General features: G+C 52.9%; 1 protein-coding gene across 5 annotated transcripts in view; it reads left to right on the top strand.

Annotated features, from left to right (window-relative positions):
- The window catches only part of DKK3 (dickkopf WNT signaling pathway inhibitor 3), a 43,474-nt gene extending 20,765 nt beyond the window's left edge, over positions 1 to 22,709 (top strand). For 4 of the 5 annotated variants that reach the window (XM_028515585.2, XM_028515586.2, XM_028515589.2 and 1 more), the window contains exons 5-8: positions 17,807 to 17,899; positions 19,026 to 19,170; positions 19,943 to 20,099; positions 21,099 to 22,709. In XM_028515585.2, coding sequence (XP_028371386.1) covers positions 17,807 to 17,899; positions 19,026 to 19,170; positions 19,943 to 20,099; positions 21,099 to 21,348 — 645 coding nt within the window. In that variant the 3' untranslated portion in view covers positions 21,349 to 22,709. The remainder of the gene's footprint in view (positions 1 to 17,806; positions 17,900 to 19,025; positions 19,171 to 19,942; positions 20,100 to 21,098) is intronic. The other variant, XM_036029033.1, reaches the window with a different exon arrangement.
- The last annotated feature ends 3,991 nt before the right edge of the window (positions 22,710 to 26,700 follow it).

Raw genomic sequence — 26,700 nt, 5'->3', positions numbered from 1 at the left:
AGGATGCAGAGAGACATGTTTGGTGCTCTCAGGGAGTTTGCAGCCTTGCCCCTCATCCGATGAGCTGGGCTGGTCTTCCAAGTCAGGTGGGAATGTGTGCTCTGGTCCCATCCCAGGCAGACTGCCGGTGAGGTGACGGATAGGGGCTGAGTCATGGACGTTTTTGCCCAGATCTCATCGCTCTGTCTAGACCTGCTGTCAGTTCCATTTTTCACCTCTACATCCTGGAAGAGGAAGAACAAACAAGATATTCGGGGGTTGCTTTAGGGAGCACAGTGGGGTGGGATTTGGAGTCCGAAGTGCCACAGGCTGGAATCTCTGCTCCTTGGGCAGCTGCCCCCACTCTGGGCACTGGTTCCTGCTCTGTGTAAGGAGAATTTAGTGCCTGGCCCAGGGCAAGTGTTTTAGAAATAAATGACAATGTATGGAAAGTATCTGGCACTTAATGGATGCTCAATAAATGTAAATTCTCCTTCCTGGCCCTAATTCCTGGACCTTCAAGGGCAGGAAGCAGTAATGTGTTTAATTTTTTACAAGGTTGCTCTTACTGAAAACATAGTGCCTAAGAAAGTTTCTCCAGTGATGGTGGCTAAGGTGCTAGACCACACATGAGCAGGCTATGTGTTAAGACAGGCCTCCATCCAAAGATAAAGTACAACAGTATTTCACCGAGTCACAGAATTGTAAGTGGCAGAATTCACAAGGTTCTCCGAGCTCCCGTAGACCAGGGATAAGAACACGCAGCACCCACACTGCCACCCCCCACCCCCATGCCTATGGCAGACATTGCTAATCCATTGCAGTTCTTCCCTGGTGAGCCCAGATAGAGCCTCAGAACTTGAGAGGACACAGTACTTCAAGCAGGTAATTAGTGGGAAGAGCATTATATTTGAAATCTGTTTCTCACCCCTGCTTTACCCCAAACCTCACATTTTAACAAATGAGAAAACAGACGTGGGAAGGTGCATAATTTTCTCCAAATCATGCAGCTCTTGGAGTTGGGGCTTCACGTCCAGTTCGTTTCAGTATTCAATACCCTGTGGACCTGGAGTTTCCTGTTCAGCAAGCAGGGTCTGGCTGCCACCGTTTTTGTGACCGCTCATAAGAGGATTAGTAACAGGGAAGACCTTCTGCCCAGGGCTGAGAAAGACGGTGAAGGCCAACAGAGAAGGGTCTCCTGAAGCCCAGGGAGCAAAATCAAAAGCTCATAAAGTGGTGGCCAGGAGAAGTGTCCGGAGGACTGTGAGCCCCGGGAAAGCAGGGACATTATCACATTCGCCTCTGTGCTGACGTGGGTAGGCACTCAGTAGTCAAATGAGCAAATTTATGAATGAAAACTGTATGACCCAGGAGCGAATTGGGGAATACAAACGGAAGTGGAAATCCTTGAAGATAAGATTCAGCCAAGAGCTGCAAGTATGAGGATGAGTTTTATTTGTTTGAAAAATGATTTTCTCTGTGTTTTTCTCTTATTCATTCATTTGTTCATTCATCTACATTGGCAATTTTCAACCTTTTTCATCTCATGGCACACATGAGGTAATTAGGAAAATTCTGTGGCACACCAAAAAATATACTTTTTACTGATGTGACAAAAAAGTAGGTATAATTTTGATTGATTTACAAATACAATAATAGTAGTAATTACCTACCTTTTTGCTCCAAAGTGACTTTCTAAAAGTCAGGTGTCTATATACAGGGTCTGGCAGAAGTAATACCTGCTTGAGTGTGGTTGGTAGGGTAATAATATGGGTATAATAATTTATAGTTTTAATTAGAATATTTCACCTAAAATGCCATACGATACACTTGAGTGTGATATCAGTATGTTACAGGATTACATGCTTATGATTTTGTAATAAAAGATTTTATAATAAAAAAGGGGTGTTATTTGTGCTGGACTCTGTACATATATACATATATATGTGAAGTGCACACATATGCATGTGTATATACATATATATGTGTGCACACATATATGTATTTCCCATGTTTATATACACACATGTGTGTAGGTATACGTGTGTGCGCACACACATATGTATTTTAGGCACCAAGAATTAACCAATCAGATACAACCTTATTATGCAACATGACCAATAAGATGCAACTCTATTATACACCTTATGTATTAGTGGTTCCAGACAGGGCATTCACACTGGATGACTATTGTTGTTTTGCTGTGGTCATTGTTTTATTTGACAATCTAAGAGAAAATAAGTCAGTACCCCTGAATAAATAGTCAAGTATTGCATGTTTTAAAAATCCTTGCAGTACACTTGTCAAAAATCGCTGATCTACATTACTGAACATCTACCATGTGCTCCGCTGGGTGCAGGTGCTTTTTCCACATGTTTTCTAACCCTTGTCATACTGAGGAAAAGGATGAGGACACTGGAGTTTAGAGAAGTTCAAGTCATGGTAGATGTTGAGTAGAAGAACTGGAGTATGAACCCAGATGTAAATTTTGGCCTTTTCAATAGAAAGGTAGTTCTGAGAAGAAGTCAGGGAAGTTTAGAGCCATAATTCTAGGTGGCTTTGCAGAGGCTATCACAAACCTCCCATCACTTGTTCCTGTTCCTGTCATTTACATCACATCATTGAACACCCCCAAATGCCCCAAAGAAAAACAAGAAACACAGGGATCATTGCCTCCAGGGAGGGCAGAGCCTGAGGGTCCCTGGGAAAGGGTATCAGAGGAGGGTGGCGAGGACTCTGTGGAATCTGTCACCCACTTTTGCTCTCACCAGTGACCGGGAGTGAGACCTGCTGCCACTCAACAGGGACATTCTAAACCACTGAGGAGGAGTATTTTAAGTGGGTGGCATGTGCTCCTCTCTGGAGAAGTCAGCCACTGACATATGTCAGTGATGTGATGTGGCAAATATAGCCACAGGGAAACAGCCTGAGTTTTCCATAGTCTCATAGTTCAGGGCCTCCCTGAACAGGGAGCAGGTATGAAAGGCAGAGAGAGCCATTGCCTCGTGAGTGGTGGTCAGGATGGAATACATTTTGGCTGGATGAGGGGGGAGGACCTGCATTCCAGGCCAGTGCGTCCTCCAGTGGCTCAAGGTGGGCAGAGGCAGCAGGCCCCATCCTCAAGCCCCAAAGCAGCGGGCCCTGGGCTCAGCCCACATGCACAGGTTCCCACCCAGCACTCTTCTGCTTTTACTGCACTTCCGGGGCCCTGTTTTTCCTGTCTGCAGGGACCTCCTTCCCCAGAGAGCATACATGCGCTGCAGCAGAAAGGCCAAACCAGAGGCCAGGGGTCACACCTGGTAACTTTGGGTGGAGCGGCTCCCCTCCCCCTGACAGTTTTGCTAGGATTTGGAGGAATGAAGGAGAATTAATGTTCACTGAGCATCTACTATGTACCAGGTGCTGTGTAACCACTTCATATAAGCGTATTTCCTTAACTCTTACCAAAGCACTGGCACGGGTGCTCCGGTAAAGCACCAGTACTCCCCCGCTTTAACTAAAGGGAAGCAAAGAGTGACCTGCCAAGGCCACACAGCTAGAAAGTGGCAGAGTTGGGATTTGGAAATAAGTCTGTCTGACTTCAAAATCTGGACTCCTGCTCTGTAACACTACCTACAAAAGTGTTGGACGGGAAAGTCACCAACAGTCATTGAGTGTCTATCAAATGCCGTGGTACATGGATACATTTAACACCCTTAACTTAATCTTCCTGGTAACATCATCAGTTGGGTTTTCTCATTCTTATTTTACAGGTGAGGAAACTGTGGCCCAGCGATAGTACCATATTTTGCCATGTCCAATGCACACTTTCTTGCCCACATTTCTGAGGGAAAAAGAAGGATGTGCCTTATGCATGGGTAGCACCTGAAATACTTTGTGTCTGCTCTTGTATTTTGTAACATTATTTGTTACATAAAGTTGCTTGTACCATAATATGTTCAGAACTAAATGCTAAAATTCCTTTATAGCTCAAAAAAACAAGTATCTAAAAATTGCATTAAACAATTAAAATGAAAGATTTTTTTCCTGAAAGTTTGGGCCAAAAATGTGGGTGCACATAATGCATGGCAAAATACGATAAATGACTTACCCGGGCTTGGCCAGCAACAAGAGCTGAGGAAGGAAGCAAACTTGGGGAGCTGACCATGGGGTCCCTTCTGTAGCCTGTGGCTGGGTCTCCGTGTAGAGAGCCAGAGCAGATTGGGTGGTGTGGGAGCCAGCACCTCCCTGGGCAGCCCTGGGGCAGCTCCAGGGCATCTGGGGTGTCTCGGGGTGCCCAGACCACCTTCCCTACGCCACTGCACGCAGCTGAAGCTTGCGGTGCTCCCTGTCATCTCACTAAAGTGAAGCAAGTAAGACGTGGCTGCTTGGGAGCAAAATGAGGCCAAAGCACATTTTTCCAGGCCTGAAACGCATGAAGGTTTTTTTCATGCTCATTAACATAAATGGTTCAGCTTGAAAGGTTTAACAATTCCACAGGCCCCTTTTCAGTCCTCACTGTGGTGGAACTTTGTGGGCAGTGCTGGGGGAGAGAAAGAATCAATAGTCAGGGCAGGAAAGAGGCGAGGCCCAGGGTGAACGCCAGGCTGGTTCCCCCACCCAGCGGCCTGGCAGGGGGCTGGGAAGGTGACTTTTTTCTGCAAAGGGAAAAACAGCTTTGTGTTTGTTTTGTGTTGATTTAAACTTTCTTCTTTAACTTTTTTTTTAAAGAAAGCTGAAGGAATTCTTTGAGCTGTAGTTTGAAAAGAGGGCGATAGATTGCAGGCACTCAAGCGGTGGTTCTTAGCCTCAGATGTGCCTCACAGCCACTTCTGTGACCTGGGCAGGATCAGGGAGAAGAAATGCACCCTTGTTTTCACGGACTTTTAAATTAAAGCCGCACTTCCTCCAGTCTTCAAAACCGGCAGCGGACCGCAGTATCACTAGCAGTACCTTTGTTTCCAGGCGCAGTCACAGATATCTCCACATCTCGTACTGCAGCTGACCATGCCTTTAAGTAGCATTTACACTCATCACCCCCCAGAGATGAAGATCATTGTCAGACCTGCCAGTAGATCTTACTGTTCAGTGTGTGAGTAAAGAAGCCCATAAAACACTGCATCTCAATTTGATAACTGTACTTCAGTGTAATCATGTTTCTCTGTAATCTTGTATTTTCCTTTATTCATCTAAGTGCATTATTCTGAGCAGGGGCGTGCAGCCTTTGCCTAGTTACCTAGGAGTCCCTGGCGGATGGGCAGTGCTCACTGTTGGTTGTTGGGGTTTAGATAGTGCCCCTCGGGCAGAGGGGAAGTTGTTAAAGGAAATCGGTCTGTTGCATTTCCTGGAGTGGAATCCCCACCACTGGAGATGGGACTTGAACCCCGGTTTTCCCAGGTAATGCCAGCCTCCATTCCGATGGTTTGAATCCTAAGGACTCTGAAACCCACTTGCAGGAAACTAAAGTTTGAACAAATTCCAGTCACCAGCAATGCTGGGGTCAGGGGCCATCTCAGAGGCAGGAGGGCGCAGGTGGTCTCAGATCTGCTGTCTGACACCTGTGTGGCCCAGGTGGGAAGACTGTAGACTCCTGCTGCTTAGGAGGGCATTGGAGGTTAGGGAAAGGAAGGCCGGGGGCCTTGGCTGCCGCTTGGACGTGTGAAGTTGCCTTCCGAGGTGTCTCCTGACCTCCTCACGCCAAGGCCCATTTCACCAATAGCCTGGGTTGAGGACCCAGACAAGACACCCAGGTGGAGGTTTTTGATGTGTCAGGAGGCCTCATATGCCGAACCCCCAGGGCCTGTCTGACTCAGAGAAGACATCACCTGCTCCCCTGAAGAGCCCAGCCCCCGCCCATGGGACAGAGAAAGATCTCGGCTTCATCTCCACAGTGCTCTCCAGCTCCTGTGCCCAGGGACTGAGTCTCAGAATGCCAGACTCCGAGAAACTAGGTCTTGTAGAGGCACCATCTCTAAGTGCTAAGAGTAAGTAGGGACATGATACATTGATTACTTTCTCTTCCCAAGGCAAAAAAAAAAAAAAAGAAAACATGGGTCAGGCCAAGTCAGCTCACTGACTCATAAGAAGAGTAAAGGAGAAACCAACTGAGTCAATTTAAGGAACTCCATCTTCAGTGACGGAGGGAGGGTCCTGAATAAACCCAGATCTAACTGAGCAGGACATTCTCGGGGGCTTTTTGTAATTACCGAAAAGCATAAGCACGCACTTGCACCCTAACCCTGAAACCTGCCCTATTTCTACCCTTCACCTTCTGCATTATTCTTTCCCTTGAAGGAATCTCACAGCCCATGGTGTGAACAATACCAGGTTTGTTGGCTGCAGATAAATGATGTGAATGTGACTAAGTTTAGTGCTGTTCTGTGCTTTGTTAGAAGTAAGGCGATTTCATGAGGGTGGAAGCACAAAGCGTTGGCTACCCCACAAGGCCCTGATGGGACCCTGTTTGCCACAGTCAGATGGGAGCATCATCCTGGCCTGGAGGCCAAGGCACAGGCCATGGTGACGCCTAGTCCTGAAGCATAAAGACCCAGAACACTGTTGTCATGACAACGGCTCTGCGGCCCTCCAAGGCCAAACACTGTTTATCTGGGGCAGATGCCAGCACTGAGGGGAGCTCTGCTTCTTGTTGCATGCATTGTGAAAAGTGTCCAAGGCCCAGCAGAACTGGAGGCAGAGGACGCAGAATGCGGATGAAGATGTGAGCCAGACAGCTATTCAGCACTGATCTGGAGGAGGAGGAGGAGGAGGTGGAGGCAGAGGGCGGCAGAGATTTGCCTGAGGTGGCTGTGTTTGTGCGTAAGAGGTCAGAAGAGGTAAAGCAGATAAAGCCCTTTGGACCAGTGACAAAAACTTATGAGAAACCAGAGCCAGGACCTGCCTTCCCATAGACATTCCAGGTGTGACTTCCTGGAGCTGTCTCCTAGGAGACCTGTTGCCATGACACCCCAGGTCCCTCTGTCCCTGGGAGGGCCCATCCTCTCCCCCAGGAGGGCTGGCCACAGTTCTCCATGATCTCCTCCCCGATCTCCTCCCAGGCCCTGACTCATCACAGTCAGGGGGCGCTCTCGCTCCTCAGACTGTGGTGGGCCCACTGTCCCTCCCCCATATGATGCTTCTGATGCTTGCCATTCTTTGTCCAGAACGTTTATTTTAAAAGAAAGAGAGAAAACATAAAGACCCTCCCCATGGGCCTCCCTTCCAGCACCATGTAGTCAAGGCTGGGGTTGGGCGGTGGCCTTCTCCTCAGAGGACCACAGGGACACCTCCAGCAGGCGACCACCCCTCCTGAGACCCAACATCAACAAAGACTGACACTTTATGAAAAATCATAAAGTGATTGGATTCATAGGAATGCTAGCCCCGCCGGACCATTGAACAGTGAGCGGGGAGTTGTCCAGCCAAGGACAATCGCATCAAACCTGCTTGGCCAAAGCGACCGTAGAGTGGGCAGGGCCACAGAGGGTCGAAGTGGAGATGAAAGGCTTCATGAGTCAGCCACTGAGCTGCGAGGTGACCGAGCAGGGGGCTGTGGAGCTGGCCTCCTCACTCGAAGTGACTGCCTGGGACTGCTGAGAGAAAAAGGCCCAACCCGAATCTTGGCTTTCCCAGTGTGAGTCTTGATAAGTCTTGCAAGCACCTGTTGGTCCTTTGAGCCCAAACACACTCCCATTTTACTCACCTTTTACTGGGAGGATTCTGAGGGCTGGGGATCGGAGGGCAGCAGGGAGACAGGCGCCCAGCGGAGAGTCAGGGAGGGCCTTATTGGCGAGGAGACATCTGTGCTGCCCCTTAAGGACGGACCAGTGAGGCATTCTAGAAGCAGGGACCAGGCTTGGGGCTTGGGGTGGGGCAGGGGTCACACCCGAAAGCAGGTTGGAGACTGCCCATGAAGGGCTCTGTGTGCCATGCACAGCTGGGAGCCGGGTTGGTTGTCTGAAGGTTGCTGAGTGAGGGAGAATTAAGCCTTGGGAGGCCGATACTGTTGAGGGCAGGTCATGGCCCCAGGTGCCCCCAGTGGTGGAACCGCAGGCCCCCTCTCCCAGGTCACTGGAGGACACAGCTGGTTTTTCAGTCCCTCCACCCTTGTCACTTTATTTCACCACGCCAGTGTCACAGGTGCAGTCTTGCCGTTCTCTGGGGCGCAGCCTGTCTCCTCCCATTGGGTGCTGATGGAATGAGTCTGATCTCTGTGCTCTCCCGGGCCCCTCGGTTGGAGCAGCCTTCAGAACAATGAAGATTAGGGACACGGGTCATCAGGTTTGTGTTTTAGGAAGATAATTTGGGCTGCGGCAAGGAGCCCGGTAGAGAGGGAGAGTGGGGGGGCGCTGGGGCCCAGCCTCTGCTACCACAGTTGTGAGGCACCGCAGGACCGGCGCCCTAATGCGTTTGGTGCTTTCAAACTCGAGGTTCTCCTCCGGCCCTTGGTGACTTGACCAGCAGTTCTGTTCTGCACGTGGCGCGCTCACTGGGTCCTCAGTGCGTTTGGTGGACGTCAGAACCAGGCCCAGTGGCTCCCCCGTATCTGCCTTTGGAATGGGGGCCAGGAGCAGTGCAGACCCAAAGCCCAGGAAACGGTGCTGGGGGAGAGGGCAGAGAGGGCTCCCTCCACGGCGCTGACTCATTTGCTTGGAGAGGACTTGGGCACGTGAAGAAGTTTCCTTTGAAACTAAATATGGTGCAACTTTGCCAAGGGCAGCATCACGCAGACTAAAGGAAAACGTTGGGGAATCCTGTGAGCGTGGCCTGGCAGCGGGACAGCATCCCTGGAGCAGGGAGCAGGCCCTGTTCTGGGACACCCCCTCTTCATCCCTGAAGGTCTCCCCAGGAGGCTGGTGAGGAGAGGGGGCTCCCAGAGTGTGGGGCCTGGGGGTTGTGTATGTTGGGGGAGGGAACAGGAGGAGAGGGAGAACTGCAGGACTGTTTTCTTGAATGACCCTGGCACAGAAGGGTCAGGAGTGAGCGGTCCCCACACCTGGGACGCCCAGCCCGGCTGCAGGGCATGTCCTCCCCTTTCAGGGCTGTGTGACTGGCAGCATGAACTGGCTGGAGCAGCCCCAGGAGACACAGGCTTTTGCAGACAGCAGGACTTCAGGATAATAATAGCTGGCATTGGCTCCTGGCTCCTGCCTGGGTTTTTCCATAGGGCAAGCTCTGCATCGTGGGTTAGGCCAGAACCTGTGGTGAAGTCTGGGGCCCCAGCCTGCCCTGAGCTGGCAGGAAGTTTCTAGTGCAGCCTCCAGGAGAGTCTGGGGGTGGGGGCGCCCCGCTGTGTGAGAGACAAATGTGTATGTTACAGGTTCCTGTGACTGGCCTGTTCTTCAGGTCAGAAAGGACTTGGAAGAACCTGAAAACCTGACTTAGATTGTGAATGAAGGGCAGTCTTCCTGCTATTCTTCCTCAGCACCTCCCCCAGCCCTCTGGACACTTGGGGCCAGTTCCCAGCCTTGGGGACCATGCCCTCCTGCAGAGGCAGCGGGCAGCCCCTCTCCCACCAGCCCCAGAGGCCTCCTACCTCACACTGTCCTCTCCTCGCCCCTTCTTGGTCCCCAGCCACCGGCGCCCAGCGTAACCCTGATCTCCATAGAGCACTGGTGGGTTTGGCAAGGACCAGCCCTGCCCCTTCTCACCTATGACCTCGGTAAGTGACTTCATCTCATTGCCTCGCTTCCCTTGTCTACAAAGGGGGCTTCACTTGCTCTCCTGGGGAGATAGTGAGGATGAGACGATGGGTGCTGAGGTGCTGAGCACCCAGAGGCAATTGAATTGTGTTGGTTTTTTTCCTTGCCCCTCAATGCCTGCTTGTCCTCCTTGGCCAAATGGCCAATCTGGGCCCCCTGTAGTTCTGGGTGACTGTCCTCCTCCTTGCCCACACCCCCACCCCTGCCCCGATAGCACAGGGCTTCCAGGTGAAGCAGGTGGTTGTCTTGTGCTGATGGATCAAGAGCCCTGACTGGACTGACATGCTGGACCTTTTCAGTGGGAAAGGTGTTCATCGCTAGAATGAGATCCATGGGCCCAGACCTAAATGTGGAAGGTTGTTCAAGCCTTCCCACAGATGCCAGTTGAACTGCTGGGAGTTAAGTGGTGCAGATAGAGCTGTGCCCTTGGGTTTGGTCCTGGGGGCCAGGTGCTGTTCCAAGCATGCAGCTATTACCTCTTTTAATCTGTGCAACAACCTCACGAGGTCCTTCATTTTAAAGATGAGGAGCCTGAGGCACAGAGAAGCCCAGTAAATTGCCCAAGATCACCCAGCGTGTAAGCGAACCTGTTTTCAAACCCGCACGGGCCTCAAAGCCCTGGTCTTGCCTCATGCTGCCCCAGGTACGCTGGGCACCACGCAGCCCTGACCGGTGGAGGAAGCACAGGCGTCACCCAGCCGTGTGGTGAGCGCAGCATCAGAGCTTCACACCTTCACAAGGTGACCCCCGTCAAATGAAGACAATTGGTCCCCACAGTCCTCTTTTATCTGTGCTACTACCTCTGCTCAGAAGGGCCAGGGTCAGAGAGCAGCCCTACATCTGGGAGGGACACTCGTCTGCCTCACAGCCTGTGCCAGGCGCTCTTCCTGGGGCGTTCAGGGTCCGGGACCACCACCACCCCGTGCCTGGGGCCAGAAACGACCATCCACCGAAACCTCAGTGAAGCAGAGTGTGGGACTCAAGTGCCAGAGCCTGGAGCTTCCTGGTCGGTGGGGGGCTCAGTCAGGAAACTCTGTTCTGGTTTCTGGGTTCAGCATCCTTCAGAACGTTCCAGTGCCTCCCCACCGGCCTCCCTTCCGTCACCTCCCCCAGGGAGATGATGAAACTCAGGAGCAGAGGCTGGGTGTGCGTGGAGGATCTGAAACAGAGGCGACTGGGGCTGGGGGCCGTTGGGGGCAGGGCAGTGTCCGATTCCTAGGACCGTGGTGACAAAGTGCCATAGACTGGGTGCCTCAGCAGAAGTGGCTGTCTCCCAGATCTGGAGGCTGGAAGTTCAAAATCAAGGCGTCGGCAGGGTTGGTTCTCTGAGGGCTGTGAGGGAAGGACGTGTGCCAGGCCCCCTCTGGGACCTGTAGATGGCGACCTTCTCTCCGTGTCTTCACATCGTCTTCCTTCCACTTGTGTCTGTCCCTGTGTCCAAGGTGCCCCATCTTATAAGGACACCAAGCGTGTTGGAGCAGGGCCCACCCTCACGACCTCACCATCTTAAGTAATTACATCTGCAGGGCCCCCGTCTCCCAATAAGGTCCCCTTCTGAGGTCCCAAAGGGTAGGATTTCAGCATATAACTTTGGGGGGAACACAATTCAACCTTCAACTGTGTTTTTGGAGGCAACAGGGTACAGTGGAAAGATGGAGCCTCAGCTTAGGCATCTGAGTCTTGGGTTTGAATCTTAGTTTTTTAAAGTCCATCAGTGACCTTGGGCTCTGAGCCTCAATTTCCTTATCTGCAAAGTGGAGATTGACCAACAGTTCATCTGTTCATCTCTTCATCCCTTCGTTCTTCCTTTCATGGGTGGCAGCCATGTGCAAGCCCATGCTAGGGAGACGTAGCCGGTGGCTGACCTCAGAGGGCGCTGTGGGACTGGGGGCCAACCGGAGCCGGAGCAGGTGCACACACACAGCAGGTGCTCTGAGCCTGCCCTGCTGCCCTGCCCGCCTCAGCTGCAGCATGCAAAGCTCAGGACCTACAGGCTTTAGTTGGTGGCGGTGCCCCAGGCCTCTGTTTCATGTGTCCTCACTCCTTCCCCTGAAGATGTTCTTTCCAGGCCTCTGGGCTCTAGAGGAGGCTGTGGACAGCCCGGCCCTGGAGAGGTCTGCCCACGTGGCCTCCTCTTTCACCGGGCCTCATGAGAGTAGGAATGTCTGAGATTCCTGAGGAGGGTGGGCAAAATGCCCCTGGCCAGTGTGAGAAGGGAAGCAAGGCAGATGGAAGGCCACAGAGAAGCCATGCCCCACCTGCCCTGAGTGTAGACGTGAGGACAGCTCATGTCTCAGGGGTCCCGTGCTGTTTTCTTCCCTTCCTTTAGGTTCCTGCCTCTTTGGAGCTTCTCACTTCTGATAAAATCTGAGTGGGAAAATCAAAGATGCAGAACAGCCCCTTTGCCATTTCCCACTGTTTCATGATAGTGTCAAAGCACGAGGGCCATTGCCAGGCCCCGCGTTCTGCCAGATCTGTGGCATGTGTTCCCCCAGCCCCACCTCCCTGGGGCTCCGGCCAGAGCTTTCTAAATATAGCTGTCTCCTCAGGACAACAAAGACGCTATCCTCTGAATGGTTTCTGTCCTGACTATTTGTCCAGCTTCTCCACCAGCAGGGGAGGGAGGAACGGGGACAGACAGGAAGTGACTGTGAGGACAGGGACTGGAGAGGAGCTGCTGAAGCCAGTCGTGAGTGACATGGAGACTCAGACGTCCAGGGCCTCTGGCCTTGGCCCCGAGTTCCTGCCTTCCATCTGCAGAGAGGTGTGGGACTCAGGGCACTGTCTCCGGCAAGTTCTGTCCCTGAGGGGACTGATGAGTACTGAGGGGAGAGAGAAAGCATCTTCCCAGGAGGGGAGGGAGAGGCATCCTGACTTTAGGATCGGACTGCTGGCCTGGACTCCCAGCTTCACCTCTCGGCTGGGTGACTCTGGGCAGGCCCTTCACCTTAAATCTCGGCGTCCACACCTGTGACGTGTGGAAATCCACATGGGGGGTTAAGGAGAACTTGTGACGTGCGGGAGGCAAGGGTGGCCCCGTGGCACCAGGACCCTGTGTCGGGGGGCCTTGGAGTGCTGCTGTCTGCTCTCAGGGCAGGGTGCGGCAGCTGCCTCCCCTGCTGCTCTCGGGCACCAGGTGCCCCTGCCCTCTGCACTGGTGAAGGGCTCTGGTTCCACTCCGGGGTGGCATGGAGTCCCTCCTCCAGTCCTGATGGTCAGAGCGGTGCCCCAAACCCAGGGCCTCCACAGCCCTCACTTTGTAGCTCACGTCCCCAGACGCTCTGTGCCCAGTGTTACTGAGGCTGCTTTAAAATGTCGGCCCATGTGTGCATATTTAACCCTCAAGCACAGGTAAGAGAAACCGGAATTATGGAAAAGAAAAAAAATCCTGGATTTCTCAGCTCTGGGCCTGGCTCTGCTTGGGGGTGGGGTGAGGTCAGGGGGAGCCCACCCACGTTCTCCCCTCCCACCCATTAAGTTTAATGGGGGTGGACCTGACCTGTTTCCCAGGCCCCTGATACCAGGACAGGTGGGATCCTGCCCCAACCAGTAAGGGGTCCTCAGGAGACACCCCAAACTAACCACCTTACCATGTGGGAAGCCTGGTCAGCATCCAGCGAGAGGCCACTCTGCCCCAGGAACTTTACTCCTATGGGCACACAGACTGCTGCACCCAGACGCGCTGTGCACACAGATGGGTCAGGGCTCAATGTGACAGCCCCAAGTGTTGACAGGGAAAGAGATGGCGAGTCACTGGTGGAAATGTTAGTCTCTGTGTGGACCTGCCTTTCTGCTACCCAGCTGGTCCCCTGGCAGGGGTGCTCCCTGGAGGACTAGGTCATGCAGCTATTAAGTAGCAAAACAGGGGTTCAAAGTTTGGGCTCTTTCAGCCTCTAAGGTTCACGCTTTGGAGTTCCAAGATTTCCAGTATGGTCACAGTTCTTAAAGACCTTTCGCAGGGGCTGCTGGGAATGCGCATCCACTGTCACCAAGCTGGCAGACTGTTAGAACAAACGCACCGAACTTTCTCAAGGGGAGGTCACGCTGAACTCACCTGCCAGGCCTCTGGTAGTAGCGCAAACTGTCAGCAAACGAAACCAGTAGCATTAGTGTATGTACTTCCATGTTTCAAACGTCTTTAGCGTGGTTCCATGCCAAAATATTTTCCATACCTAGGAAAAAAGTTAATTGCTTCACTGTGGCTTTGCAGGGAATGCTTTGTCATGCGTCGGAGCCAGTTTAGGGGAAGAAAAATGTTCCTAAGGATGAATGTGTGCTTTTCTTACGGGGAATTGTAAACAGCAGGGTCTCACAGAGATTGGTACTAGAAAATCTTAGCTCATATTTTTTTAAATTAAAGATCAGGAAGAGGCCCTGGCTGGTGTGGCTCAATGGATTGAGCCTTCAAACCAAAGGGTCCCTGGTTCGATTCCCATTCAGGGCACATGCCTGGGTTTCAGGCCAGATCCCCAGCTGCGGGTGTGTGAGAGGCAACCACACATTGATGTTTCTCTCCCTTTCTTTCTCCTTCCCTTCCCCTCTCTCTAGAAATAAATAAATAAATAAATAAATAAATAAAATGTTTAAAAAAGAAAAAGATCTGGAAGAGGAAGCATACAGTGAAAATTCTCAGTCAACAGGATTCCTGGGAAATGAGAAATCAAATTAATGGAATCTGTGTGTTTTTTGCTTTGGTTCTTGAATCACAGCAAATGAGCAGCAGCATTTTGTTAGCCTGTTTGCCACGGTAACTAACGTTCGAGTGATTGTCTCCATTCAACACACACCTGCCGTGTACGCCCGTGTGCCAGGCTCTGTGCCGGGCACCAGCACGCATCATACATGCTGTTGCTCTGCTTTACAAACTCAAGATTTCATGGTTTTTCCACTTGCTTTTATTTACCAATGTGAACGTCACAATGCGAAGAACAGCCCCCTTCTTGTTCTTGTCTTCCTGGTGGCATTTCCCCGGGACACGACTGTGCAGCAATTTAATCGGCCCCCCTCGCTGGGCATTTCCATTCCTTCTGGATTAGAAGGAATGTGACAATGCAGCCTCAAGCACCCCTGTACTCAGATATTTGTACATGTGGACAAGCGTGTCTGAGGATGGTCACCTGGAAGGGAAACTGGGTCACAGTGCACATGCATTCACATTTTGGTCGATTCTGATGAATCGCCTGCAAAAAACATCCAGCTCCTTTTTAATGCCCCTAAAGTGTCTGGTTCTGCCCATTTCCTCAAATCCTTACCAACACTGGACATTACATTAGCTTCCTATTGCTACTGTGACAGTTTACCATACATTTGGCGGTTTAAAAATAGCACAAACTTACTAACTTACGGCTCTGTTAGTCAGAAGTCCGGTGGGAATCTCACCGGACGGAAATCAAAGTGCCGGCCCAGCTGCGCTCCTTCCGGAGGCTCCAGGGGAGGGGATTCTGTCCCCGGCCGGCCGTGGCTCTCCACTGCACCGCCAGTGCAGTCTGGGTGACTGGCGGCGTCTTTCCCGTGTGGCGTCGCCCCACCTCTGTTTCTGCCCCTGTTCTATCTTCACAGCCCCTTACGACTACATGGGGCACACCTGGATAAGCCAGGATCCTCTCCTTATCGTCAGGTCAGCTGATCAGCAGTCTCCGTCTATCTGTGGCTTTCTGTCTGTTTGCCGTGTGGCACGGCCTGTCCGCAGGCTCTAGGGAGTAGGAGTGGACATTTGCGGGGTGGGCGGGGGGCGGCATTCTGCCTACCACAGATATTGCCAACCTTTCGAACTGTTTTCATTTAAGTGAAAACATAGTATGCTGCTGCTCTTTTAAGTTGCATTTTCTTGGTTATTGGTGAGGTCAAACATCTTTTTCTGTGTGGAGAAGAAAAGCAATTTCTGTTCCTGGGAGTTGTCTGTTTATACCCTCTGTCTGCTTTTCTACTGAGTTGTCTTTAAAAAAAATTATAAATTCCTTGAGGGCAAGGACTTTCTCATCTTTGTCCCAGTGCTTCAGACCGTGACTGGGTTCAGAGAAGAGACTCGAGGCCTGTGGGCCCGGGCCCTCCCTCCCTCCCCCTCACCCCATTCTGGTGCTATTCTGCTTGGGAAGAAAGGCCAGGGCGCTTCCAGCTGAACTGGCAGAGTCGAGTCTGTGCCTAGGACAGCGTGGCGGCTGAGACAAAGCTCATCTTGTGGTTCGCTTACAGCCCAGCGCATTCAGGCCACATGGGCCCCCACGGCCCGCCCCCGGCTCAGCCTCTGACTCGGCCAGCCCTCGCACCAACCCCTGCCCCCCAACACTGAGCCTTGGTTTTCTCCCACGTGAAAGCAGTGATGGTGGCATTTGGACATTTTAGGGCTGTTGGCATGGGGACCGGGACAAGCACCACTCCTTCCAGAGAGAGGACCCTGCTTGCCACGGTGATCAGTGGGCTGATAAGAGTCAGACTCTGGGGAGACACAGAGAAAAGCAATTTTGGTCGTTTTGTAGAGCATCAGGCAACGTGCTGTCCTTTGACATTTTAAAAGAACTTCCAGGAAAGATTTAAATTGCTTTTCAGTGATGCTGGGGGTCAGCACCGGTTTTTCCTGGAGCCCCTGGTGCAGAGTGGTGGGTTGTACCGCTGTCTCCAAGCTGGCCTCTTCTCATTATCCTTCAGAGGGGACTGTGGGAAGCTGGTGTCCAGTGGGACAGACACTTGGTGAGCAGAGTGGGACCCTTTGTCTGAGGTGTGCCCAGCTGGGGGTTGGTACCAGGACTGGTGTTACAGAAGCCAAGCCTGCAGCCACCCCAGATCACATGCCTGCCCTCTCAGGCCTGTAGTGCTGGCCAGAGCATACCCAGACCTGGACCGGGGACACTAGCACTTCCCAATGACTGAGCTCATGAGCTCCTAAGCTGCCTGGCCAGGGCCTCCCTGCTGACCCCCAGCCTGCCCACATGTGCTGGCCCCCAGGGGCCCCAGCAGGCTCCGTTGGAAGTCTCCCTGTCTGCCCCCATGTGCACAGCTGCCCCAGTTCACAGAGCAGAGTGGGGACTAGTCTGGACCACAGGCCAGGGCCTGCCTGTGCAGGTCTTCCCAGGTCCAGCCCCACACCTGCTTTCAGGATGGAGCATGCCCTGGTCAGAGCCGGGAGGTGGGTCCCTCCCTCCCTCTAGAACCTTCTGTAAGGTTTGCTAGGGCCCTGGAATCCCACCTCAGGAGAGTCTTTCTCATCCGCAAGCCTGACAGCTGCATCTGGAGCCCTGGGCCCCTTCTCCCAGGGGCCAGCGGTGAAAAGAGCCCCCCTACACTGAACTAACTGCACTATCCTGGGGTGGGGGGCCTGTTGGCCTCTCTGAGCCTCCGTTTTCGGTGTGCAGCATGAGAACAATCAGTCCGGCAGCTGCCTGCTGGAAGAGTCACCGGGCATCAGGACTGTGGTCCTTGTCACGGCCTCTCCGCCTCTCCTGCCCTTCTTTCCTGGCAGCTGCCAGTTCCTAGGTCTGAGCTGATGTAGCCCTGCTCCTGCCGGTGACCCTTCAGTGACCTCTCTCTCTGGACTTGGGTGGTAGACAGATTCCCTTCCTTCCTTCCCTCTCCCATTTCTCCAGCCAAGTGGGGCCAGCATCCAGAAGAAAGCACCTGGGCTGGTGGAATGCCAGCCACACCCACCACCCTTTTGGAAGCTGGCAGCTGCCTTTGGGTGTCACTCAGACTCAGTACCCTGAGGTGCGCTCCCTGTGGCCACCCTTTTCCTTCTCAGTCAGCAAGGCCCCACTGAACTGCAGCCCCTCCCGTGTAGCCACTCAGGGTCTGGAACTCATTAGCTCTTTTTATTAAATCCATCTGCTCTGTGCTGGAGACTGGCCCTGGGTCTCCATGCTTTCCACCCTGCGTGTGAGGGGAGGCTGCACACAGAGGCGATTGTGTGAACTGGGTGCGGCATCCCAGAGGGCAGAAGCCCAGACACACCGTGTGGGTGAGGCCCTGCCCGCCTGGGGGAGTGGATGCTGGGGAGTGAGGGGAGCCAACCAGTCAGGGCTGCGGGGAGGGCGTCTCTTTCTGAGCCCTGAGCCTGGGGATGTGGAGGCGGGGGATAAATGGGGCTCTGCCCTTTTGCGGGGCATGGTGGGCTGCTGACCTGCCTTTCCTGACGAAGCTGCCCCCTCCCCTGCTCCCAGGAGTGCATCATTGACGAGGACTGCGGGCCCAGCAGGTACTGCCAGTTTGCCAGCTTCCAGTACACCTGCCAGCCATGCCGGGACCAGCAGACGGTGAGTGTGTCCAGAGGCCTCGGGGCTCAGCCCCAGGGCCAGGGGGCCCTAGCAAAGAGCCCTGGGGGAGAAGGCCAGCAGCCTGCCCCACGTTCTCAGCCGGGCCTCCTGGAGGCCTCCCATGGAGCCCCACCTCGTCCTACTCTCTCGGAAGAAACTGTCTGTGACCACCGCCCATGGGGCTGTCTCCTGCAGTGACCAGGAGGCCGTCTGCAGAGCCTGCTGCCACAGGGCTGGCAGTGGGGAGGCTCCACACCTTCCCCTGGGAAGGCCCATCCCATGGAAACAGCCAGCGACACCACAGCAGCCCCTGGGCAGGGAGAGGGCAGCCCACTGGCCAGATCTTCCTCCCACCTGCCCTATCGGAGAGGGCAGGGGAGCCGGGAAGAAGCCAGGACACTTCCGTGACGGGGACTTTCAGAGAAGCAGGAACCAGAGGAGCAGAGACTCTCCCTCCACACAGCAGCTGTTTGGAAACAGCCGTATGGCCTCAGACTTTTCTTGGCCTTTTTCATCAAGACAGTCACATGTTTGGAAAATAGAGGGCTTCTTACTACTACCCAACCCAGCCCGTGCATGGTTTGGAGCCGCAGTTGTCCCGCCCAGCCTGTCCCGCTGGGGGCCTTCACTGAGCACGGCCATGGGGAGCCCTCTTTGCTCTCTAATTGCCACTCCCCACATGTGACTCCCACGTGCCTGACTGTTCCCGTGGCCTTCCCGGGCTCGTGCAATCAGCTTACAAGAATCACATTGCTGCCTGCATCTGGGGGCCCTGAGCCACCTTCCTTCCTCACCTGGGGACCCAATATGAAGGGGGCAGGGCACAAGTCTGTGGGCGCACCACAAAGATAGGCTACATCTTTTAAAGGCAAAATCTTAAGCTGTGTAGGAAGACTCAGATGCATGTAACCCCCTCTACCCTGTGCCATTTTCCTGGTGTTCTGACCCTTCATGTCTGCCTTACCAGCCCTGCTCCAATGGCTTCAACAACCCCCACTCCCCCACCCTGACCCAGGACCTCGGTTTCCTCCTCTGTGCAGTGGATGATGTGGGTTAGCTCACCCGTAGTGTCTTCAGGCCCTCCCAGGCCTGTGAGTCACAGGCTGTTGTGTCTTCTCACCTCCAGCTCTGCACCCGGGACAGTGAATGCTGTGGAGACCAGCTCTGTGTCTGGGGTCACTGCACCAGAACAGCCACCAGAGGTAGCAACGGGACCATCTGTGACAACCAGAGGGACTGCCACCCTGGGCTGTGCTGTGCCTTCCAGAGAGGTGGGTGGTTCCCTTTTGGGTACAGCATAAACCCTGTCCCAAGCTCCACCCTCCCACTCTACCTCACTCCCCAGGCCTGAGGTAGAGCCTGGCTCCTGTCCTGCTCCCCGTGAACTGGCTGGCCCCTGTGTCTCCCCATCTCCCATGCTCACTGCCCCTCCGGGGAGAGGTCAGCCCAGGCACTCTCCCCTCCCACAAGTGTTTCTGAAAACCTCTCCCTTAGCCGACCTCCCCCACTCCAGTCCACCTGGTACCTGCTGCTCCTGCAGTTTTCCTCAAGGATGGCTTTCTGGCTATCACTCCTCTGGGGGCTGTAGCCACTCCTGATCTGTCACTTGGGTTAGACTCTCCAGTCCACCTTCCAAGCCTTGGCCAGCTCCAGCTGCCCTGCCCTCCTTCTGTCTTCACTCCTCCTCAGCCTGTTTGGGGTCCTCACTGCCCCAGCCTGAGCCCAACCGCAGTCTGTTGTTGGTGCTGTGCCCCAGCCTTGAACACCTTTCTCCCATTCTTAATTTTTCCAGACCTTTGGCCTCAAAATCCAGCACATGCCTGCCTCTTCCAGGCAGTCCTCCTTAACTACTCCAGTCTTCCCAGCTCATTCTTTCTTGAGCCCACATGGCCATTCTCGTTTCCTCTCATTCCACTTTTTCAATCCGAACATCCACATTGGGGTTGAGGGTGGAAAGTGGGAGGCTGCAGCCTGTTTCTCTGCTCCCCCCTCCCGGTGCCTGCCTTGGTGCTGGGGCACGGGCATGACTTTGGCCGGTTCTAGGCTTGTTGTTCCCTGTGTGCACACCCCTGCCCGTGGAGGGGGACCGCTGCCATGACCCTGCCAGCCGGCTCCTGGACCTCATCACCTGGGAGCTGGAGCCGGACGGAGCTTGGGACCGATGCCCGTGTGCCAGTGGCCTCCTCTGCCAGCCTCATAGGTGAGGCCCCACCTGTTATCCTTGTCAGGGGCCAAGTGGGGATGAGATGCCACTCAGAGGGGACTCAGGGGCAGGAGCAGGGGGAAAATGTGGATTCAGTTTAGGATAAGTTTGATTCGAAGTTTCCTTGGGTTTTCCAGACGCAGGGGTTCAGTAGCAGTCAGACTGGTAAGGTGGGCTGAGGAGAAGGTGGGGCCGGGGGCACAGAGCGAGGCTCGTCTAGATGGTGGTTGAAACCTCCTGAGTGGGTCGTCTGGGAAGAGGGTGTGGAGGGAGAAGCGGTGAGGGCTGAGGGGAGCCTATTATGACAAAGGACAAGTGGAGAAGGAGCCGGCAGAGGTGGCTGAGAAGGCTCAGTCAGAGAGGTAGGAGGGAAACCAGGAATGTCGGCCCCCCATCACTGGAGGGCACCAGTGATGGTTGGAAGCTGCCGAGAGACCAAGAAGCACCAGGGCTGTGTGGCCATCTCCCAGTCCCTTTGCGACTCCTCAGCCTTCTCTCCCAGCAGAATCCAGGGCGGCTGGGTTGATGGTACCTGTCCCTGCCCCACAGGCCCCAGGCACCCCATAGGCACAAGCAATGAGGCAATGAGGTCCTGTCCTACTGTCTGGGGCTGCTCCTGCCTGGAGGCCCGATGGGCAGCAGGCTGTCGTTCTCAGACCCCGTGCCCTTGGGGCCAGCCCTGGGGATGCTGAGCCTGAGAGGGTCGGTCACAGGAAGACAGACCTGCCCCTAGAGGTGGGGGGAGCTGCTCCTCAACTACCTTCTCCAAAAGTGAACCACCCTCAGCAACCCTTGCTAAGGCAAGATGTTGACAGGAGGTCAAGACTGTTGGAGAGATGTTAGAGGAGGGGTTGTGAAGGTGAGACCCGGAGACACACCCACTGCCACCCCAGGTAGAGCCCCAGTCTTACACCTGGCTTCCCGTGTTGAGAGCCCAGGTTTGCCCCCATGGGGAGACAGGGCCTGAGGCTGAGCCACAGCCCCTTCTCTCCCCAGCCACAGCCTGGTGTACGTGTGCAAGCCGACCTTCGTCGAGAGCCATGGCAAGGACGGCGAGGACGGCGAGGATGGGGAGGGCGGCCAGGGCGGCGAGGGCCTGGTACTCAGAGAGGTTCCCGATGGAGATGGCGGCTTCATGGACGAGGTGCGCCAGGAGCTGGAGAACCTGGAGAGGAGCCTGTTGATGGAAATGGCTCTCAGGGAGCCTGATGCCACCTCTGAGCTGCTAGAGGGAGAAGAGATTTAGTTCCGGGCTTGTTCTCCGGGTAGACGTGCAATAGAAGTAGCTAATTTATTTCCCCAGCTGTGTCTGTTAGGTGTTGACTCACCAGACTTTTTCCCATGGCCTCGTCCCAGAACATGTTCCCTCTGGCCCGAAACACAGCGAGGCGCTGCGCACTTGTCCAGCCCCCCCAGACGGCACACCACGCACCACTGCCGTTCTGGTGCCTGGGGGAGGCACCGCTTCCGGTGTGGGGGTGAAGGCAGAGCAGGGATGTGAAACTGGTGCAAATTATTGGCCGCTTTGCAGGTTGGCAGATGGCACGTTCTGTTCTACATCCCCCCCAGGAGGGGATGGGAGAGGATGCAGAACTTCCTTGTGACGGGTTTTGGGGAAATGTTGCTTATATATGTGGAGTAGTGTGCCCTGTTTGCAAACATCAACCTGGCAAAAATGCAACAAACGAATTTTTCTCCCAGTTCTTCGCATGGGCACAGGTAAGCTGTGCCTTCTGCTGCTGCAGGTGAATCATGCTGTTCATTCGTCCAGCTTTTCAGCAGTCCCTCAGCTCCTGCCTCTGTGACAGGTGCGCAGTTTCACATCCACGATCAAGTCATGCTGTTGCCACAGCCCGGGGAAGGGGCGTTGTTCTCCCCAACTGTCAGCATCGCAGGGGCTCGGAGACATCACGTTGCTCGCCCAAGGCACACAGCTAGGAAAGACCCAAGCAGTGTTTCGCCCAGGTGTGACTCCGCGTTGGGCTTGCCCACTGCTCCCCACCAGCCTCAGTGCCACCAGGAGTACCCCCTAAAAAGAGAAAGAATGGGGTTTTTCTTTTTCTGAGGCACATCTGGCATTAAGGTCAAACCAGTTCACACATCTCTGTTAAGAACAAACTTCTCCTAGAAGTAGCATTCTCCCCAGTGTCGGGGGTGGCCATCACCCTAGTGGTGACAAGTGGTATTGACACGGTCCCCCATGGCAGTTAGTTACATTAGTAACTTGGAAGGTATGAGATTGGAGCATACTATTTAAGTTAACTTGCCAGAAACAGTACTTAGGTAACTGTAGGGCTAGGATTATAAATGAATTTGCAAAATCACTTACCAGGAACTGCAGACCATTATCAACCACGTGGAGAAGCTCAGACCACGCCAGGCTCTGTGATATATGGTTGTAATATCCACACTGAGAGCACTGAACTGTATGCTGTTCCACAAATGATGTTTTCAGGTGTCATGGACTGTTTCCATCGTGTATGCATCCAGAGTTATTAAATTTTACATTTGCACATGATTGTATAAGCATGCTTTCTTCGAGTTTTAAGTTATATATAAACATATATGTTGCATTTAGAAATGAAGTATAAATCACTTTAACTCCTCTTTTGTAGTTCTTGGACTTCTTTTTTTTCCCTTTGACTTCGAGTAAATATTAAAACACTTTCAGCCAGAAAAAATAAAATAGAAGTGACCTGTATCATAAAAAGAGAAAACTGTTCCATGTAACTAAATTTTTCAGACAACTAAAACACACCTCTCTTAGCATGAAAATATTTTAGAAATGTTAACCATTTTTGGACAGGAATCAGTCTTAAGAGTGTCAACATTTCGCTGTCTTCTGAAAGAGTAAATGGAGTGTATATAACTTTTTTCTTGGGAGGATTCTTTAATCCAGCACTGTTCTGTCCCATTAACAGGGTAGGGTTTCCAGGGACTGTAATAATAAAGCTACTATATATTAAGGTCAACTGGGTAGCAGGCAGTCTATCTATTTTAACTCATTTAATCTTTATTGACTTCATGAGTATTTCCATTTAATAAATGAAGAAATGGAGGCTCAGACAGATTAAGTGGTAGAGCTGGAAGTCAAATCAAAGCAGTGTGAAGTATAGTATGCTCAGGATCAAGTGATAATTTGAATATCAAATATAGAGTTGTTCTCTCTTCAATGTTAAAAATCAGCTCTGGCTGGTATGACTCAGTGGACTGAGCTCTGGCCTGCTAAGCAAAGGGTCACTGGTTCGATTCCCAGTCAGGGCACATATCTGGGTTTCAGGCTAGGTCCCCAGTAGGGGGAGTGTGAGAGGCGACCACACATTGATGTTTCTGTCCCTCTCTTTCTCCTTCCCTTCCCCTCTAAAAAAAATGAAACCTTTAAAAAATTTTATTGAGCACCTACTATATGTCAGGTCCTATATTGTGCCAGGGAGACCATGGGGCATGAGATAAAACCAGGTTCCTCCCTCGTGGAACTTGTATGCAGGTATATTATCTTGCTCTACTTTGCCGTCATAGCCAGAAAAATGTATGCACAGGAGAGGCTTTGCCAAATAGTTGGCTAAAATTCACATACAGAGTAGTTCTTTACTCAGAATTCGAAATGGAATGTGGTAAGGGTTTGGTGGAGTTTGGTGCTTGAATCTTACTGCCTGCCTTTCTCTGGGACCCAGAGTTCCTGCCAAGGGAGTCAGGGCAGATGTCCTTTCAGCCACCCAAGGCTATGCCCAGCCCTCTTTCTGCTCCCTCCCCCACCACCACAGAGGTTGGAAAAGCCCTCTACCCCCTGCAGCTAGGGATGACCACATGACCCAGTCCGGGTCCAAGACATGTGAGGGGAAGGCTGTCAGTTTTCTGGGAAGGATGTTTTTCCTGAGGGACAAAAAGAAAGAAGCCTCACCCTCCACCCCTTTCCCTGGTTCCCTGCCTTTGAGTCCTGAGGTTTAGGATGTGCCGTTTGACACTTTGACACTGGTAGCAGCCTGTGGGTGGTCACGTGATGGGGATCAAAGCAGTGTTCTTCACTGGAGGCTGCGGGGAAGAAATCAGTTCCCTGCCTCTTTTAGCCTCTAGAGGTCACTCTCATCCCTTGTCTCATGGTCCCCTTCATCTTCAAAATCACCAACAGGTAGATTGCTTTTCGAGAGTCACCTACCTCTTTGGGCCTGTGCAGTTGAGAAAGGCTTTTTACTTTTAAGGATTGATAGGATTAAATTGGGCCCACCTGGGTAATCCAGGAAAGAGTAATCTTTCCTGTTAGAGTCCTTAACCTTAATCACAGCACTCAGGAGCAATTACTCTGCCTACTACACAGGGGTAAGACTCCAAGTCCTTGATGACGTGGGAGGGGAAAGGAAGACAGCTATCGGCCATATCTGGACTCCCTTTCAAGCAAACCTCCAAAATGGCTATCAAACTGCTGTTAGTCTTTTTGTTATTTGAAGTCCAAAGCATTCTCAACTAATGTGGGAGATACTGCCCTGAGGAACAAAGGCCAACAGGGGAACACAGTAGCGCTTTGAATCCCAACCCACCCACTTTCCACCCCCAGTGCACAGCTCCGGGAAAGGCAAGACTGGAAAATGAAATGTTTGGGCGTGAGGTGCAGGCTCTGTGTCTCCGCCCTCCCCTCCCCACAGATGAGAAAGCGGGTTCACCCGCACACGCAGAACGAACAGGAAGAGGAGTGCGATGGGACAAGAACAGTGGCCGCTGACCTAGCTGTTCGGTGTGTCCCACCCTGCGTCCCCCCATGCCTGGTGTGTCCTGCCTCACTAGCCTGGTTCTTTGGGTGTTTGACACGGTCGGGAGAAAGGGGTGCAGGGCGGAAGGATGGGAGTTGAAGAGAAGCAAGGGGCCCTGCGGTGGTGCGAGGGCAGACACTGGGACCAGAAAAGGGAGTGTTCCTGTGGTCTGTGTCTCTCCCCTTCACACAGTCAAGAGATGCAACTGATTGTTCTGAGATTGCTTTTAGGTAATTAGACTGAGATTCTTAAGTTCAGAGGCCAACAGCTGTGGAGTAGGTTCCTCCACACAGAGCTCGCTGAGGTGCTATTTCAGCAGCAGCCTGCCTGCCCTGGAGAACCGCTAGAAAGAGGGTATGAAATCCCCTTTTGGGAAGTTAGTGCTTAGAAAACAGGGTATGTCCTTCCCTGACCTCCCATGAAGGAGGGGACAATTAGACTTACTCCTTTGGCTAAAACTCATGGGGAGTTTTGTGTGGGTGCTATCGACACATTACAGGGGAACGGCTGTCAGAAGCCACAGGTCCTGCTGACTTGCCAACAATTTACCACAGAAGGAGCACCAGGGAGAGGCAGCTCGAGAGAACAGCTGTGCAGCGGGGCAGGCAACAAAGATGGGCTCGGACAGCACTCATCAGGGACTGGGGTATGGAAGCAACAAGAACCAAGGGTAGAAGACTTGGCGGGGACCGGGGCAGCATGGGACAAAGTGGTGCCTGTTTCAGAGGGAGGCCCCTTCCCAGCAGCAGTGGCAAGAGCCATTTCACAAAGGACCACCACGGCTGTCTGGAGTGGAGTCCTTGGCTGCTAGGTCTGCAGAGCATTCTTCACAGTGAATGTACAGACCAGACGAGAGGGGACAGTGACCTCACCATGACCAACAGGAGGCTGCCCCTGTCAGGGGATGTCCTCACCTCTCCCCCTCCCTCTCTGGCCGCCCAGAGCTAGTGCAGGAAGAGCAGGTGGGGAGAGTGAGCGCCGGCCACACCCTCCTTCCCTGTCCAGGCAGAGAGCAGCAGCACACACACCAGGCACTGCAACGTGTGATGAGGGCACTGCCGGTGGGGAGCTTTCAATCAAATGACTGAAACTTTAAAAAGATCAGACTGTCTTAATAGAAAGTGACTTACAAGTTTTAAGATTGTACTGAGAGCCTGATGACAGCTGACTTCCAGGGGGAAACTGCATTCAACAGAGCAAACACGGCTGGCAGTTACTGAAAAATAGAACCATTGCATATTTGTATCTCAAGTTGATACTCCTTAAATGGGTTACTTAAGCATTATAATGAAGCTGAAAACTGTGTGCCTCCTGTACGGGGGGGGGGGGGGGGGGGGGGCAGGCTGGGAGCAAAGGAAGCAGAATGCAAACGTGGTCCCCACCTTTTAGGCTAGGCCACAGGGTCTGCTGGTATCTCCTGGTGGGTGGAGACCAACCAGAAGACCAGCTTCTCCTGCACAGTTAGCTGGAGGGGAAGGGCATTGTGCCTCAATGCTTTTTCCTGCCCTCCTCGCTTGGCCCCTAGTGATTGCTATGTTCTTTTCTAAATGGTTACATTTGCTTTAATGCACTCTTGATGTTGTCAGGTGCCAACTTTTGAAAATTAACACTGTATCTAACCATATGATCACACCACCCCTCTTCCCCACCTGACTTCAAGTACTCTAAGTCTAGGTGGGTACAGGCTTTAGCTGGGAAACAAACTCCTTTATAAACCCGAATAAAAAACTATCATACTAACCCCCTGGAAAACTATACACACACACAATTTTGCATTTAAGAATTTGTAGCCTTTTGACTGCTAGTGACCAAAGTATTGATTTGTTTTTCAAAAATTACACAGAATTGTTTAG

The sequence above is a fragment of the Phyllostomus discolor genome, chromosome 6 (assembly GCF_004126475.2).
Source record: "Phyllostomus discolor isolate MPI-MPIP mPhyDis1 chromosome 6, mPhyDis1.pri.v3, whole genome shotgun sequence".
Classification (NCBI taxonomy): domain Eukaryota; kingdom Metazoa; phylum Chordata; class Mammalia; order Chiroptera; family Phyllostomidae; genus Phyllostomus; species Phyllostomus discolor.
The sequence above is the reverse complement of the archived record's forward strand: the minus strand, read 5'-3'. Positions and strand labels throughout refer to the sequence as shown.